General features: G+C 38.4%; 1 protein-coding gene across 1 annotated transcript in view; it reads left to right on the top strand.

Annotated features, from left to right (window-relative positions):
- Window positions 1-16,771, top strand: part of Gyc88E (Guanylyl cyclase at 88E) — a 446,210-nt gene that overhangs the window by 389,869 nt on the left and 39,570 nt on the right. The window contains exon 7 of the mRNA XM_089102419.1: window positions 1,743-1,869. Within this exon, the coding sequence (XP_088958545.1) occupies window positions 1,743-1,869 (127 nt within the window). The remainder of the gene's footprint in view (window positions 1-1,742; window positions 1,870-16,771) is intronic.

Genomic DNA, 16,771 nt, shown 5'->3' with positions numbered 1-16,771 from the left:
TATAGAACCTGAGTGAAAATCACACCATCATATTCTGCGTATAACAGAACCCTACTGCAGAGGTTTCAAGCTCCTATCTACAAAAATGTAGAATTTTGCATTTTTTGCCAGAAGAAAAATCACGGGTGCGTGTTTATTTTATTTTTTTTCCCAGGGGTGATCGTATCGACACAGTGGTCCTAGAATATCGTGGGAGGGCTCATAGGAATGGAAATTAAAAGTTCTAGTGCCCTTTTTAAGTGACCAAAAGAAAATGGAGGGCAACTAGGCCCCCTCCCACGCTCATTGTTTTCCCAAAGTCACCTGATCAAAATTTTGAGATAGCCATTTTGTTCAGCATGTTCGAAAATATTATAAGTATGTCTTTTAGGATGACTTACTCCCCCGAAGTTCCCGGGAGGAGGGCTGAAAGTTATGAACTTTACCCAATGTTAGCATATAGTATTGGTTATTGGGAAGTATACAGTACAGACGTTTTCAGGGGAGATTTTTCCTGGTAGTGGAGGGGGGATCGGGCGGGGATGTAAGCAGGGGGGCCTCCGGGCCCGGCCCCCCCCCCTCCCGAAATCTCACGATTTTTTTAATTTTCCCATAATTTTCTGATTTTTCTCACAGAATAATGGGTTTAAAGGATTTGCCCCCCCCCCCGAACCAAATTGGCCCCCCCCCCGAAACAAATTCCTGCGTACGTGCCTGGGGTCGGGGGTTATGTAGGAGGATCTTTCCATGAAGGAAGTTTTCATGGGGGAAGGGACATTGCTATGATGGGGACGCCTGACTTCCCAGCATTATTTAAAAAAAGATCAGCAATTAAATATAAAAAACAAGTTTTTCAACTGCAACAGCAGCAACATCAAAACTTTAAACGAACAAAAAATATTACATATATGATTGGGTTCACCCCCTATTCAATACCTCACTCTTTAAGCCAGAGATTTTTAGTACTTTCATAAGAGATATTTTTTCCAAGTAATGGCCTTAGTGATTAAGCGGTCCTTTTCAAAGAACTGTAACAAAATTTGAAATTTCACTTAAAGAGCAAGGTCTTAAATAGGGGTAGAACCCCCTAATATACGTATTGAGAATATATTAATATAGAGATTAGTTATGTAAGTTAATTCGTAAGTTACGTATATTTATTACTAATAAAAACGTTCGTAAATAAAATGAAACAACTTTCGAGAAAGCCATTTAACCAAATAAAAGTAAATGAATATGAAAATTGTTTTGTAATAATCTACGTACGGTGAAACAAAATGAAAACCTGCAATATTTCAAAAAGGTTCAAAAATTAAATAAAAAAACATGTTTTTTAACTGAAAGTAAGGATCAACATTAAAACTTAAAACGAACTGATAGTATTCTTTATACTAAAGAGGTTGGCCCCTTCTCAAAGCCTCGCTCTTTACGCTAAAGTTTGACTTTCTCACAACTCTATTTTTTTTAAACAATAAAAAAACTTTAGCGTAAAGAGCGAGGCGTTGAGGAGGGGACAGCTCCTTTCATATACGGAATAATTTCTGTTCGTTTTAAGTTTTAATGTTGCTCCTTACTTTCAGTTATAATAACTTGTTTGTTTTATTTAATCCTGGTCAAAGGCGTAGTACCATCTTATACATTTTCTGCCACGTTTTTTCTTACTAATATCTACCAATCACAAGAGGTTTTGGAACACGTAACTTCTGTAGCTTGTTATTTGTTGCTTTGAATGGACAATTTTTTTAATCTTCTTTCTCCCTTAGGCCAAATGCTCTACTTAAGTGAATGGAATAGGATTATATATCTCGCCTCACCTGTCATGCCTGATCTAGATGCCCTCACAGATTCAGGACTATTCATAAACGACCTGTCCATGCACGACTTTTCACGGTAAGTAGCTATGAATTCCATTTTTCGGCCAAAATATTGTAATCCCGAGGAAGCTGAACTCGTTTTAAATTTAAAAAAAAAAAAAATCTCAAAGGCTTTTGAAATTGTGAACTTTTGACGACTAAGCCCCTCGTCTTTCTTTCTTCAACGTAACTATGGATTGCGTTTTTCTTAAGTTTTTGAAGATCGATTAAAAAGTTGCAAATAAAAATTCTGTAAATATTTGATTGCCTAACATCAATGAGGATTATAATACAGAAGTGGTGAAAACAGAAACAAATGTGCAGTGACTTTGTCTCGGTTTGTTGAGAAGTTCTAAATTGAAAAAAGAATTGTTAATTTTTATGATTTTTATTAACTGCATACTTTTTCTTAAGTGATGCAAATCAACAATTGTTTAAACATACTCTTTATAAAGTAAATGGGAGCTTTTATGATGTTGGGTGTGTTATTGGCTCAAAACTTCTAGGGATCCTTATCTGGATCAAAATGATCGAATATCTTCCTGAAGCAGTGGGTGGGGTAGATGGCTTCAACATGGTCATTGCTGGTCATTTAGAAACTTTCAGCCGTAAGGTCTTGGGCAATAGCAACCTGAAGTAAAAAAAACATTCAGTGGCATCCCCCCCCCAAGAAAAAAAAGGACCAAAAACTTTTTTGTAACGGGCTCGAAGCTTATGTCATTAAATGCTTGGGCTAAGGGGACCCCAGCGCCGAAGGAAACGTAGAAAAACATTTGCCTGAAAAAAATTGCTTGAGTAAAACAAAACACGCTCTACGCACCTAAGTTTTCAAAATATCTTCAACGTCTTAGGAATCACTATAGGGTCAAGTTAAAACTTTTAGAAAGTGTCGGAGAGGATAAAATGGACCTCAATTCGGACTTAGGGAGAGGCAGATGAAAATAGTTCTTCAAAATAGTGTATCAGTAGTAATCAATGTTATACTTTGCGTACGGCATTAGGACCCTGTTATTTGTGTACGGCACGTTCCCTGGCAGCTTTCCAAGACAGATTACCAGACTAGTTATTTGGCAGTGTATAATGTGGTCAAGCATGTTTTGAGAGTTTGGTCGTAATAATATAATTTAAAGCAAACAGGTTTTTTTCTGTTTTGTTGTCAATTGCACAATGAATGTACGTCATGAGTTCACGTGTACATTCTTAAAAAAAAAACTGGTATGATATAAAGTAGTCAAACATGTTTTGGGAGCACGCACGAAATTATGTAACTCAACATCCGTTTTTTATTCGTCCTTGAAAAACTGTTGAAAACAATGGATTCGTCAATTGTTAATGTGAGTACAGCTTATTAAATTTTTTAATTTATTTCCAGATAAAAAGCATTTACCAGTAAATTCAAATTTCATGGAGACTTAGTCCCCCTCCCCCCACCCCCAACAATAAAAAGCCCATACAATAGTATACTCATTAGAAAACGCAAAGTACGCTTTTTTCCTCTATGTAAACAAAAACCACCTCCACCCTGCTCTGTAGAAATAGTTATTTCGTTCAAAAAAATGCCCTTTTTTCCAGTTATCAAAAATCTTTTTCTGATCTAAATAGAAGCTTCTGTGTCACAAGAAACGGTCACTTTTGGAGAACAGGCGTCGCATGCTCATTTTATCACAGAGATTAAAACCATATGTGTTTATAATTACAGAAAAGGGTCCTTTTTTAGAACCAAAATTTCAAACGTGTCTTATCTGAAAACAAAAGCTTGGTGATTAAGACGGGCTTTGTCTAATTTTAGCTGGAAACTCAGAATTGATAGGGGGCAAGATCAAAAAGGGGTAATTAGTGATTGGATAATTTTTTAACGTGAAATCTCTGAATAAAATATTTTTGGAGAAATTATTTAAAACGTATAGTTTATTTATTCTAAAGATAATGACATAGGCCTCAACAGCAAATCATTTTAATACTTTTCCACAGGGGGATTTCCACTAGGTATGTTAAGATTCAAGCTAAGTCTTGTAGGCTACCTTTTAAAATAGCTTTCCGGGGGGGAGGGAGATACACACTACACTCTGCTCATAAATTTGACATCGTGTCTGAGCTTTTTCTGAAAGACTTTAGACCACTGTAATTATTTAAAAGGTATTGTTTATTTATTCTAAGGATAATGACTTAGGCCTCAACGGCAAATCATTTTAATACTTTTCCAGAGGGGGATTTCCACTAGGTATGTTAAGATTCAAGCTAATTCTTGTAGGCTACCTTTTAAAATAGTTTTACGGGGTTTGAGGGTGTCGTCTTATTCTGTGTGATTTTTTTTGTTTACTTTGTGGTCATTCAAAAAGCGAGAATTTTTGTTAAATAAGTAATTCTTGTACCTTTTAAAATAGCTTTACGGGGTTTGAGAGACTCTGAAAACAACTTCAACCGTGTCCCGCCCCCCGCGATCCGAAATTAAATTATAAAAAAAAGTTTCTTCAACTGAAAGGAAGGAGAAAAGTCAAAACTTAAAAACGGACAGAAAATAGACGCTGTTTCAAAAAGATTTAGGATTAATTAACTTTAGTGTTGTCAGTCAAAAGCTATGGGTTAGAAAAAATTGTCTTACTATCGAAAAATGAAGAAACACCTTCCAAAAGTCGACAGGAATGGGATTGTCTGGAGGGGGGAATTAGTTTTAACAAAAAATGTCTGAAAAGTATTTTTTGGGGGATGGCGCGATGACTTTTCATCGGTCAGAGATGCAACAATGGTACTGTTTTTTAAGAGCATGGAAAAGAACGACTATTGAATGCCTCGCTGTTTAAGTTAAGAGGTGAAATCAAGACCAAAGAACGACTATTGAACACAGAGACAACACACATACAGAGACGACGCACACATAGCGACGACACATGCACAGAGACAGAAAATAGAGGCTCTTTCCAAAAGATTTAGGATTCATTAACTTTAGTACTGTCAGTCAAAAGCTATGGGTTTGAGAAAACTGTCTGATTATCGAAAAATGAAGAAACACCTTCCAAAAGTCGACAGGAATGGGATTGTCTTGAGGGGGGAATTTTCCATAGAAGAGGTGGAGGGTATTTTTACATGAAAACAACTTCAACCGTGCCCAGCCCCCCGCGATCAGAAATTAAATTATAAAAAAAAGTTTCTTCAACTGAAAGTAAGGAGCAACATCAAAACTTAAAAACGGACAGAAAATAGAGGCTGTTTCCAAAAGATTTAGGATTCATTAACTTTAGTGCTGTCAGTCAAAAGCTATGGGTTTGAGAAAATTGTCTTACTATCGAAAAATGAAGAAACACCTTCCAAAAGTCGACAGGAATGGGATTGTCTTGAGGGGGGAATTAGTTTTAACAAAAAATGTCTGAAAAGTATTTTTTGGGGGATGGCGCGATGACTTTTCATCGGTCAGAGATGCAACAATGGTACTGTTTTTTAATAGCATGTAAAAGAACGACTATTGAATGCCTCGCTGCTTAAGTTAAGAGGTGAAATCAAGACCAAAGAACGACTATTGAACACAGAGACAACACACATACAGAGACGACGCACACATAGCGACGACACATTCACAGAGACGACACAGACACAGACAAAGAGACGACACACACACACAGGTGACACACACACACACAGAGACTACCCATAAATATATAAGAAACAATTAGAGAGAACAAACACACAGAGACGACACACAAAGCGAAGACACACACAGAGAGACGACACACACTCAGAGACGACACATAAACATAGACGAAACATACAAAGAGACGACACACACACATTCCACTCACACACAGAGAGGACAAACACACAGAGACGACAGGCACAAAGAGACTAATCACACACAGAGAGGACAAACACAAAGAGACGAATCACACACAGACACAAAGAGACGAATCACACACAGAGAGGACAAACGCACAGAAACGACACATAGAGACGACACATGCACAGAGACGATACACACACACAGAGTCAACACACACAGAGAGACGAGACACACACACAGATACGAAACACACATAGAGACGACACGCATACAGAGACGACAAACACACAGAGACAACAAACACACAGATATGAAACACCCACAGAGACTACACATGCACAGAGACGACACACACACACAGAGTCCACTCACACACAGAGATGACAAACACACAGAGACGACAGACACAAAGAGACGAATCACACACAGAGAGGAAAAACACACAGACATGACACATAGAGAGGACACATTCACAGAGACGATACACACACACACAGAGTCAACACACACAGAGAGACGAGACACCCACACAGAAATGACAAACACACATAGAGACGACACACGCAAAGAGACGTCACACACACACAGATACGAAACACACATAGAGACGACATACACATAGAGACGACACACACACAGAGACAGCATCCACACAGAGACGACACACACACAGAGACTACACAATCAAAGTGACGACTTACACATAGAGACGACACACACACAGAGAGACGACAAACACACAGACACGACACACACACACACAGAGACGACACACACATAGAGACAACACAGACACAGAGACGACACACACACAGAGACGACAACACATAGAGAGATGACACGCACATAGAGACGACAACACATAGAGAGACGACACGCACACAGAGACGACAAACACACAGAGACAACATACACACACACAGAAACGAAACACCCACAGTGTTTCGTCTCTGTGTGGATGTTGTCTCTGTGTGTGTGTTGTCTCTATGTGTCTGTCGTCTCTATGTGTGTTTCGTATCTGTGTGTGTGTGACGTCTCTTTGCGTGTGTCGTCTCTATGTGTGTTTGTCATTTCTGTGTGTGTGTCTCGTCTCTCTGTGTGTGTTGACTCTGTGTGTGTGTGTATCGTCTCTGTGCATGTGTCGTTTCTATGTGTCGTTTCTGTGTGTTTGTCCTCTCTGTGTGTGATTCGTCTCTTTGTGTCTGTCGTCTCTGTGTGTTTGTCCTTTCTGTGTGTGAGTGGACTCTGTGTGTGTGTCGTCTCTGTGCATGTGTCGTCTCTGTGGGTTTTTCATATCTGTATGTGTTGTCTCTGTGTGTTTGTTGTCTCTGTAGGCGTGTCGTCTCTATGTGTGTTTCGTATCTGTGTGTGTGTCGTCTCTGTGTGTGTGTGTGTGTCGTCTCTGCGTGTATGTTGTCTCTGTGTGTGTGTCGTGTCTATGTGTGTTTCGTATCTGTGCGTGTATGAAATCTCTTTGTGTGTGTCGTATCTATGTGTGTTTCTCATTTCTGTGTGTGTGTATAGTCTCTCTGTGTGTGTTGACTATGTGTGTGTGTATAGTCTCTGTGAAAGTGTCGTCTCTCTGTGTCGTTTCTGTGTGTTTGTCGTCTCTGTGTGCGAATCGTATCTTTGTGTCTGTGTGTGTGTCGTTTCTGTGTGTTTGTCCTCTCTGTGTGTGATTAGTCTCTTTGTGCCTGTAGTCTCTGTGTGTTTGTCCTCTCTGTGTGTGAGTGGACTCTGTGTGTGTGTCGTCTCTTTGTGTGTTTCGTATCTGTGTGTGTGTTGTCTCTGTGTGTGTGTCGTCTCTGTGTGTGTGTCTTCGCTATGTGTGTCGTCTCTGTGTGTTTGTCGTCTCTGTGTGTATCGTCTCTATGTGTGTTTCGTCTCTGTGTGTGTGAATGTCATCTGTGTGTGTGTGTCGTCTCTGTGTCTGTGTGTGTGTGTGTGTCGTCTCTGTGCATGTGTCGTCGCTATGTGTGTGTCGTCTCTGTATGTGTATTGTATCTGTGTTCAATAGTCGTTCTTTGGTCTTGATTTCACCTCTTAACTTAAACAGCGAGGCATTCAATAGTCGTTCTTTTCCATGCTATTAAGAAACAGTACCATTGTTGCATCTCTGACCGACGAAAATTCATCGCGCCATCCCCTCAAAAATACTTTTCAGACATTTCTTGTTAAAACTAATTCCCCCCTCAAGACAATCCCATTCCTGTCGACTTTTGGAAGGTTTTTCTTCATTTTTCGATAATCAGACAATTTTCTCAAACCCATAGTTTTTGACTGGCAACACTAAAGTTAATGAATCCTAAATCTTTTGGAAACAGCCTCTATTTTCTGTCCGTTTTTAAGTTTTGATGTTGCACCTTACTTTCAGTTGAAGAAACTTTTTTTTATAATTTAATTTCTGATCGCGGGGGGCTGGGCACGGTTGAAGTTGTTTTCACATAAAAATACCCTCCACCTCTTCTATGGAAAATTCCCCCCTCAAGACAATCCCATTCCTGTCGACTTTTGGAAGGTGTTTCTTCATTTTTCGATAATTAGACAATTTTCTCAAACCCATAGCTTTTGACTGGCAACACTAAAGTTAATGAATCCTAAATCTTTTGGAAACAGCCTCTATTTTTTGTCCGTTTTTAAGTTTTGACGTTGCTCCTTACTTTCAGTTGAAGAAACTTTTTTTTATAATTTAATTTCTGATCGCGGGGGGCTGGGCACGGTTGAAGTTGTTTTAATCTAAAAATACCCTCCACCTCTTCTAAGGAAAATTCCCCCTCAAGACAATCCCATTCCTGTCGACTTTTGGAAGGTGTTTCTTCATTTTTCGATAGTCAGACAATTTTCTCAAACCCATAGCTTTTGACTGACAGCACTAAAGTTAATGAATCCTAAATCTTTTGGAAACAACCTCTATTTTCTGTCCGTTTTTAAGTCTTGATGTTGCTCCTTACTTTCAGTTGAAGACACTTTTTTTTATAATTTAATTTCTGATCGCGAGGGGGGGGCAGGCCACGGTTGAAGTAGTTTTCAGAGTCTCTCAAACCCCGTAAAGCTATTTTAAAAGGTACAAGAATTACTTATTTAACAAAAATCCTCGCTTTTTGAATGACCACCAAGTAAACAAAAAAAAAACATACAGAATAAGACGACACCCTCAAACCCCGTAAGGCTATTTTAAAAGGTAGCCTACAAGAATTAGCTTGAATCTTAACATACCTAGTGGAAATCTCCCTGTGGAAAAGTATTAAAATGATTTGACGTTGAGGCCTAAGTCAGTATCTTTAGAATAAATAAACAATACCTTTTAAATAATTACAGTAGTCTAAAGTTTTTCAGAAAAAGCTCAGACACGATGTCAAATTTATGAGCAGAGTGTAGTGTGTATCTCCCTCCCCCCGTAAAGCTATTTTAAAAGGTAGCCTACAAGAATTAGCTTGAATCTTAACATGCCTAGTCGAAATCCCCCTGTGGAAAAGTATTAAAATGATTTGCTGTTGAGGCCTATGTCATTATCTTTAGAATAAATAAACTATACCTTTTAAATAATTTCTCCAAAAACATTTTATTCAGAAATTTCACGTTAAAAAATTATCCAATCACTAATTACCCCTTTTTGATCTTGCCCCCTATCAATTCTGAGTTTCCGGCTAGAATTAGACAAAGCCCGTCTTAATCACCAAGCTTTTGTTTTCAGATAAGACACGTTTGAAATTTTGGTTCCAAAAAAGGGACCCTTTTCTGTAATTATAAACACATATGGTTTTAATCTCTGTGATAAAATGAGCATGCGACGCCTGTTCTCCAAAAGTGACCATTTCTTGTGACACAGAAGCTTCTATTTAGATCTGAAAAAGATTTTTGATAACTGGAAAAAAGGGCATTTTTTTTGAACGAAATAACTATTTCTACAGAGCAGGGTGGGGTTGGTTTTTGTTTACATAGAGGAAAAAAGCGTACTTTGCGTTTTCTAACGAGTATACTTCTGTATGGGTTTTTTTTTTTGGGGGGTGGGGGGAGGGGGGCTAATTCCCCTTGACATTCGAATTTACTGGTAAATGCTTTTTATCTGAAAATAAATTAAAAAATTTAAAAAGATGTACTCACATTGACAATTGATGAATTCATTGTTTTCAACAGCTTCTCAAGGACGAATAAATAATAGATGTTGAGTTACATATTTTCTTGCGTGCTCCCAAAACATGTCTGACTACTTTATATCATACCAGTTTTTTTTAAGAATGTGCACATGAATTCATGACGTACATTCATTGTGGAATTGACAACAGAAACAGAAAAAAACCTGTTTGACTCTACATTATTTTATTACTACCAAACTCTCAAAACATGCTTGACCACATTATACACTGCCAAATAACTAGTCTGGTAATCTGTCTTGGAAAGCTGCCAGGGAACGTGCCGTACGCAAATAACATGGAGATTCCTATATGTCTCGGCAAAAGACGAGGTTACGTGCGCGCACGTAACTTCGTCTAAATTAACCTTAAAAAATGAAATAAAGCTATGTTGACTTTGCATATTTTATTCAACATATCCGACAATTGATGCAGAAAAAGCATAGAGTTTGTTTCGCGTTAATTAAACTTGCTCCTAACGCAAGTTTATCGAATCAACCTATTTTGCCCCCTCCCCTAAAAAATTCTGGATCCGCCCTTGCCTGAGACTTCCAGGAATGAATGGCATTATTTATGAAACAACCCGTTTAATTTCATTAGGTCTTTTCATTAATCTTGGCTATTTTGGGTTTTTCTTCTTTTTTATGCTGTTGTTGATGATTTGACAAACTAAACCATATCGTTAAGAATGTATAATTTTTCGATAATCAGACAATTTTTTCAAACCCATAGCTTTTGACAAACAGCAACAAAGATAATGAATACTAAAAAATTTGTAAATCACTAACATTTTTTGTCCGATTTTAAGTTTTGAGTTTGCTCCTTACAGTCAATTGAAGAAACTTTTTTTTTAGTATTTACTTTATGATCGCGGGGGGCTAGGTACGGTGGAAGTTTTTTTTATGTAAAAATACGCTCAACCTCTTCTATGGAAAATTCCCCCTCAAGACAATCCCATTCCTGTCGACTTTTGGAAGGTGTTTCTTCATTTTTCGATAGTCAGACAATTTTCTCAAACCCATAGCTTTTGACTGACAGCACTAAAGTTTATTAATCGTAAATCTTTTGGAAACAGCTTCTATTTTCTCTTTGTTCTTAAGTTTTGATGTTGCTCCTTACTTTCAGTTGAAGAAACTTTTTTTTTATAATTTAATTTCTGATCGCGGGGGGGGGGGGGAGGCCCCGGTTGAAGTTGTTTTCAGAGTCTCTCAAACCCCGTAAAGCGATTTTAAAAGGTACAAGAATTAATTATTTAACAAAAATCCTCGCTTTTTGAATGACCACCAAGTAAACAAAAAAAATAAACACACAGAATAAGACGACACCCTCAAACCCCGTAAAGCTATTTTAAAATGTAGCCTACAAGAATTAGCTTGAATCTTAACATACCTAGTGGAAATCCCCCTGTGGAAAAGTATTAAAATGATTTGCCGTTGAGGCCTAAGTCAGTATCTTTAGAATAAATAAACAATACCTTTTAAATAATTACAGTAGTCTAAAGTCTTTCAGAAAAAGCTCAGACACGATGTCAAATTTATGAGCAGAGTGTAGTGTGTATCTCCCTCCCCCCCCCGTAAAGCTATTTTAAAAGGTAGCCTACAAGAATTAGCTTGAATCTTAACCTACCTAGTGGAAATCCCCCTGTGGAAAAGTATTAAAATGATTTGCTGTTGAGGCCTATGTGATTATCTTTAGAATAAATAAACTATACCTTTTAAATAATTTCTCCAAAAACATTTTATTCAGAGATTTCACGTTAAAAAATTATCCAATCACTAATTACCCCTTTTTGATCTTGCCCCCTATCAATTCTGAGTTTCCGGCTAGAATTAGACAAAGCCCGTCTTAATCACCAAGCTTTTTTTTCGTTTGAAATACGACACGTTTGAAATTTTGGTTCCAAAAAAGGACCCTTTTCTGTATTTATAAACACATATGGTTTTAATCTCTGTGATAAAATGAGCATGCGAGGCCTGTTCTCCAAAAGTGACCATTTCTTGTGACACAGAAGCTTCTATTTAGATCTAAAAAAGATTTTTGATAGCTGGAAAAAAGGGCATTTTTTTTGAACGAAATAACTATTTCTACAGAGCAGGGTGGGGGTGGTTTTTGTTTACATAGAGGAAAAAAGCGTACTTTACGTTTTCTTACGAGTATACTACTGTATAGGTTTTTTATTGTTGGGGGTGGGGGGAGGGGGGCTAAGTCCCCCAGAAATTTGAATTTACTGGTAAATGCTTTTTATCTGGAAATAAATTAAAAAATTTAATAAGCTGTACTCACATTGACAATTGACGAATCCATTGTTTTCAACAGTTTTTCAAGGACGAATAAAAAACAGATGTTGAGTTACATATTTTCTGGCGTGCTCCCAAAACATGTTTGACTACTTTATATCATACCAGTTTTTTTTAAGAATGTGCTCATGAACCCATGATGTACATTCATTGTGGAATTGACAACAGAAACAGAAAAAAACCTGTTTAACAACGTTATTTTATTATTACCAAACTCTCAAAACATGCTTGACTACATTATACACTGCCAAATAACTAGTCTGGTAATCTGCCATGGAAAGGTGCCAGGGAACGTGCCGTACGCAAATAACATGGTCCTAGTGCCGTACGCAAAGTATAACATTGATTACTACTTGTATCTGTGATATATCAGTAACAACTTGAGAATGGAGTGGGAGCTTTTAGGTACTGTTGGGAAAAGAGGGGGGGGGGGTGAATAAAGAAACTTCAAATATTACTTTAAGGGGGGCGAGGGCCACACAATTTATGTCTCTGATCCATCAATTTTATTTTACATTGAGAGATCCTATGGGACTTACAATCTATGCACAGTAAAGTAACAAGGTCAATTAAACGCACTGTGTGTTGTCCGGATATGAAAATGGTGTATCTACAATGCGGCTTTGGTTTTTTGGGTGGAGGGGTATTTAAAAATCAAAGTTTAACTTGGAGGCAAAGGCAGGGATGGCCTAAATATATTTTGTAACATAAAAATAAATATATTTCTATAGATGAATAAATAAATCCTAGAACAAACAGAAATTAAAATGAACAGTCAAGTCAAACATAAAACACATAGAAATTACAACAGAAATGAGTAGGGCTCCAAATTTTCTTTACTGAAGACAAAAAAATATTTTAGACATTTTCTATTATATAATTATACAATAAAAATTCCGAAATTATTAAGATATAAAGAAATTAGAATCGTTAATATTAAACGATCAGTTTACTTTCATTTGTAATTTTTGGTCATCTTGATAATCATGGTGATCTTTTTTTGGTGTTTTGTCACATAAAATTCAAGCTGTTCATAGCACATATCGGTTTCTATGAAATGCAAACGATACTTAACCCGCTAAGAGGATTTGAGAGAGAGGGGGGCAGCACCACTCTTATTTGTTAGGCTTGATTAGCCTTCTATTTGATTTTTTTTTTTTTTGTTATATGACAAATAAGTAACACACTGCTCAAAGTTCAAATCGTTTTCAGTAATTGGGCGTTCAGACGCTGGAGTCTGTTTCAGACTCTGTCCAAGTTTCCCGCTCAGAATGGTTGAAAGCTGAAAATAGGAACTATCGAGCAACATTTTCAAAACTGAAGATACCTATTATGATTGTGAATTTTCTATTTCTGAAAATACCTTGGACTTTCAACCATTTTGAGCAGAAAACTTGGACAGAGTCTGAGACAGAATCCAGCGTCTGAACGCCCACTAAAGCACAAATGATATTGTAGTCTTTAAAACTTGTAGGGGGAAATATCCCTGCTCCTGGTCATTTCTGTTCGTTTCAAGTTTTACTTAATTATTCATTTAATTTCTGTTCGTTTTAGGATTTATTTACTTATTCATAGCTGTATCTTTTGTCTTTATTTCAATGCGAATAGACTAGAACTTATTTGAATTTTTGTTCGTTTTAGGTTTCAGTTATTCATTGATAATAATTTCTGCACGTTTTAAGTTTGAGCTACTATAAGACTTTATTTCTGCTCGTCATAGGTTTTTAGTTTCTCCTATCCGTGAAATTGACCCTTTATGAAATTGATCATAAAATTTTTAATTGTATATCACATACAAGAAAAAGCCTTTGGCTTTTTCTTCGCTAGAATGTAGGAAAGAATAAGCCAGAGGGGGTCTGGCAGCAAAAACACTACAAATATGACATCATACCCCAGAAAACGTATTTTTCAAATCTACAGGGGGGGGGGGTCAAAAATTTAGTTGGGGATTAAAAATCCCTCTCCAATCGACGCAGGTTAGGGGGATGAAAACTGTCATATAGAACTCAGGTTGTTTTCAGATTTACGTAAGCGAAACCACTTATCTCAATTCCAAAAGTAAATTCTAGGATTTGCTAGATATGAAACTGAATATCCGGTTGAAATGTATTGCCCAATATTGTCAAGGTTATCAACTCTGCCCTCTGTCATTCATGTTAACAGAAAAACACTCACAAGGCATCAAGGCCGTATCCAGGGGGGGGGGGTGTACCCGGTTTGACCCCCCCTTCCGACATTTTTGACCGAGTCAAAAATTTATCAAAAAAATATATGTAAAGACAAAATCTTCCCAGAAAAAAAATATGTTCCCACACTAACTTTAAGTACAATTTGTGGCTAAAAAATTTCCATGAGCCTCCTCAACTAGGTAAACGTAGTTAACCCCATGTTCTCCTAGCTTTCTGTTGTAAATTAGGGTTAATATACGCTATTATATTATTTGATTTCGTGTCATACAAAAGTCCTCATGCAATTTTGTGGGTAAACGGTTGTGATCAGCTAACACAATTAGGTAACCCCATGTTCGCCTTATTATGCAAGGTCAGACCTTGCATAGTAAATTAGGATTGATGGGGGCTCGAGGTAAATGTTATAAGAGAGTGCAAGATTATCAGTTCAGTTCAGTTCAATTTTGGACTTGGATAAGAGAAGAGCAATTTTCAACATGAAGAGGAAGTGTGACATTACGTCGTTTTTCGCGCCCAAGCGGACCAGGGATGTTTCTGACAGTGGTGTTAGCGGGACGTCTGCGGAGCATTCATCTACACCTCTGGATCTTTAGGGCACTGAAGCCATCGTTGAAGCTTCTGAATCACAGACCCTGGAACCAACTACGACGCACCTGCACCAACCCAGTCTCTTTTGTTGTTTATAAATGACATTAGTTGTTTTGTAAACAAATCATCCGGTCTTGATGCAAATTCTAAACTTTGTTTGCTGAAGAGCCATTGGACTCCAGATATCTCCAACATTTTTCCAGTATCCGAAAAACGGAAGCTGAAGTTTCAGTTAACTTGGCTCGATCGTTTCAGTCGGTTGTCCTACTCTCCGTCTGAGGACGCTGCTTTTTGCAGATTTTGCGTTCTGTTCTTGTCAGAGACAGCTGGCAAAGGCTGCCACCAGCGCTTGGGGAATCTAGTCACCAAACCATTCAGGAACTGGAAGGATGCGATAGAGTCCTTCACAGCTCACCAACAAGCAGATTTTCATAAAAACTGCATCGTATCGGCTGAAAACTTCATTTCTGTCTCGGAGAAAAGGCAGGACAATATCGTGCACAAACTTGACGCGGCGAGGAAAGCGCAGGTTCAAGAAAATCACCAGAAGTTGCGACCAATTGTTGAGACGGTGATATTTTGTGGGTGGCAACAGCTTGCCCTTCGTGGTACTAACGATTCCGGTTCCATTTCGTTCTCGGATCCAGAACCTTCTCACAATGATGGCAACTTCCGAGCACTACTGCAGCTGAGGGTGAGACATGGTGACGATATTCTGAAGAACCATCTTCTTTCTGTGGCCGGAAATGCCACATATCTTTCTCCCATCATCCAGAATGGTATTATCGCCGCATCTGGGGAGCTTCTTCAGCAGTCCATTGTGGAAAGACTAAATGCATGTCCATGCTTTTAGGTGCTTGCCGATGAAACAGCGAACGTTTCGAAAACCGAGCAGCTGTCTGTTTGCGTTCGCTACACTTTCAAAGGGAACCTGCATGAGGACTTCCTTGGTTTTACCCCAGTTTCTGATTTGACTGGGCAAGGTCTGGCTTCATCAATCCTGCTATTTATCAAAAGCCTTGGTCTTAATCTGAACAAGATGATTGGTCAGAGATATGATGGTGCAGCAGCGATGAGTGGGCATCTTAGGAGTGTCCATGCTGTTATACGTGAAAAGTATCCGAAGGCGCTTTACGTCCATTGTAGTGCGCACAGTCTCAACTTGGTCATCTCTTCTGTATGTTCTATTCTGGCGTTTAAGCATTTCTTCGGTGTCTTGTCACAAGTCTGCAGATTTTACCATGCTTCCCCACTCAGGACACAGAATTTAAAAGAGAAGATCAACGAAATACTACCGGATTCGAGGAAATATATTTTAACCGGACTCTGCGAAACAAGATGGGTGGAGCGCCACGATTCAGTCGTGCGTTTTCTGGAGCTGTACCGACCAATCCAGCAATCCCTGGAAGCTCTAGAAGAGAACGAAAATGCAGAAACTTCTGCAAAAGCGGCGCAGTTGCTGTACACGATGAACCAGTCACAATTTGTTGTGTGTCTCCATGTGGTCAAAGAGCTTTTCTGCCTTACGCTTCCACTGTGCAAGAATCTTCGGTCAGTTGACTGTGATTTGGCAGCTGCATGCAGGCACGTGGAAACTGTCCTTTCAAAAACAAAGGAAATGTGAGGAAATGCTGCTACTGCTTTCACGTCTATTTTCGACAAAGCTAAGCGTTTTTCCAGCGACTTAGGACTGGAGATGACTCTTCCAAGGACGAGAGGTGGCCGGAGTATGCATGCAGACGATCCAGACCTTCTCAACCACTATAGAACCTCGCTCTCTATTCCTTTCCTGGACCACTTCACCTCAGAGCTGAAACAACGATTTAAGCTTCACCAGAAAGTGCTGTCAAATCGCGTCCTTTCTCCTGCCGAAATTGTTTCTGTCGACCTGAAGGCATTAAACCTGGAGTCATTGGTTGAATTGTATATTCTTTCCAACCAGACTGTCCGAAGCAAGAGA

Source organism: Artemia sp. Qi Xiang Cuo, chromosome 2 (genome assembly GCF_049724085.1).
Source record: "Artemia sp. Qi Xiang Cuo chromosome 2, ASM4972408v1, whole genome shotgun sequence".
NCBI lineage: Eukaryota > Metazoa > Arthropoda > Branchiopoda > Anostraca > Artemiidae > Artemia > Artemia sp. Qi Xiang Cuo.
The sequence above is the reverse complement of the archived record's forward strand: the minus strand, read 5'-3'. Positions and strand labels throughout refer to the sequence as shown.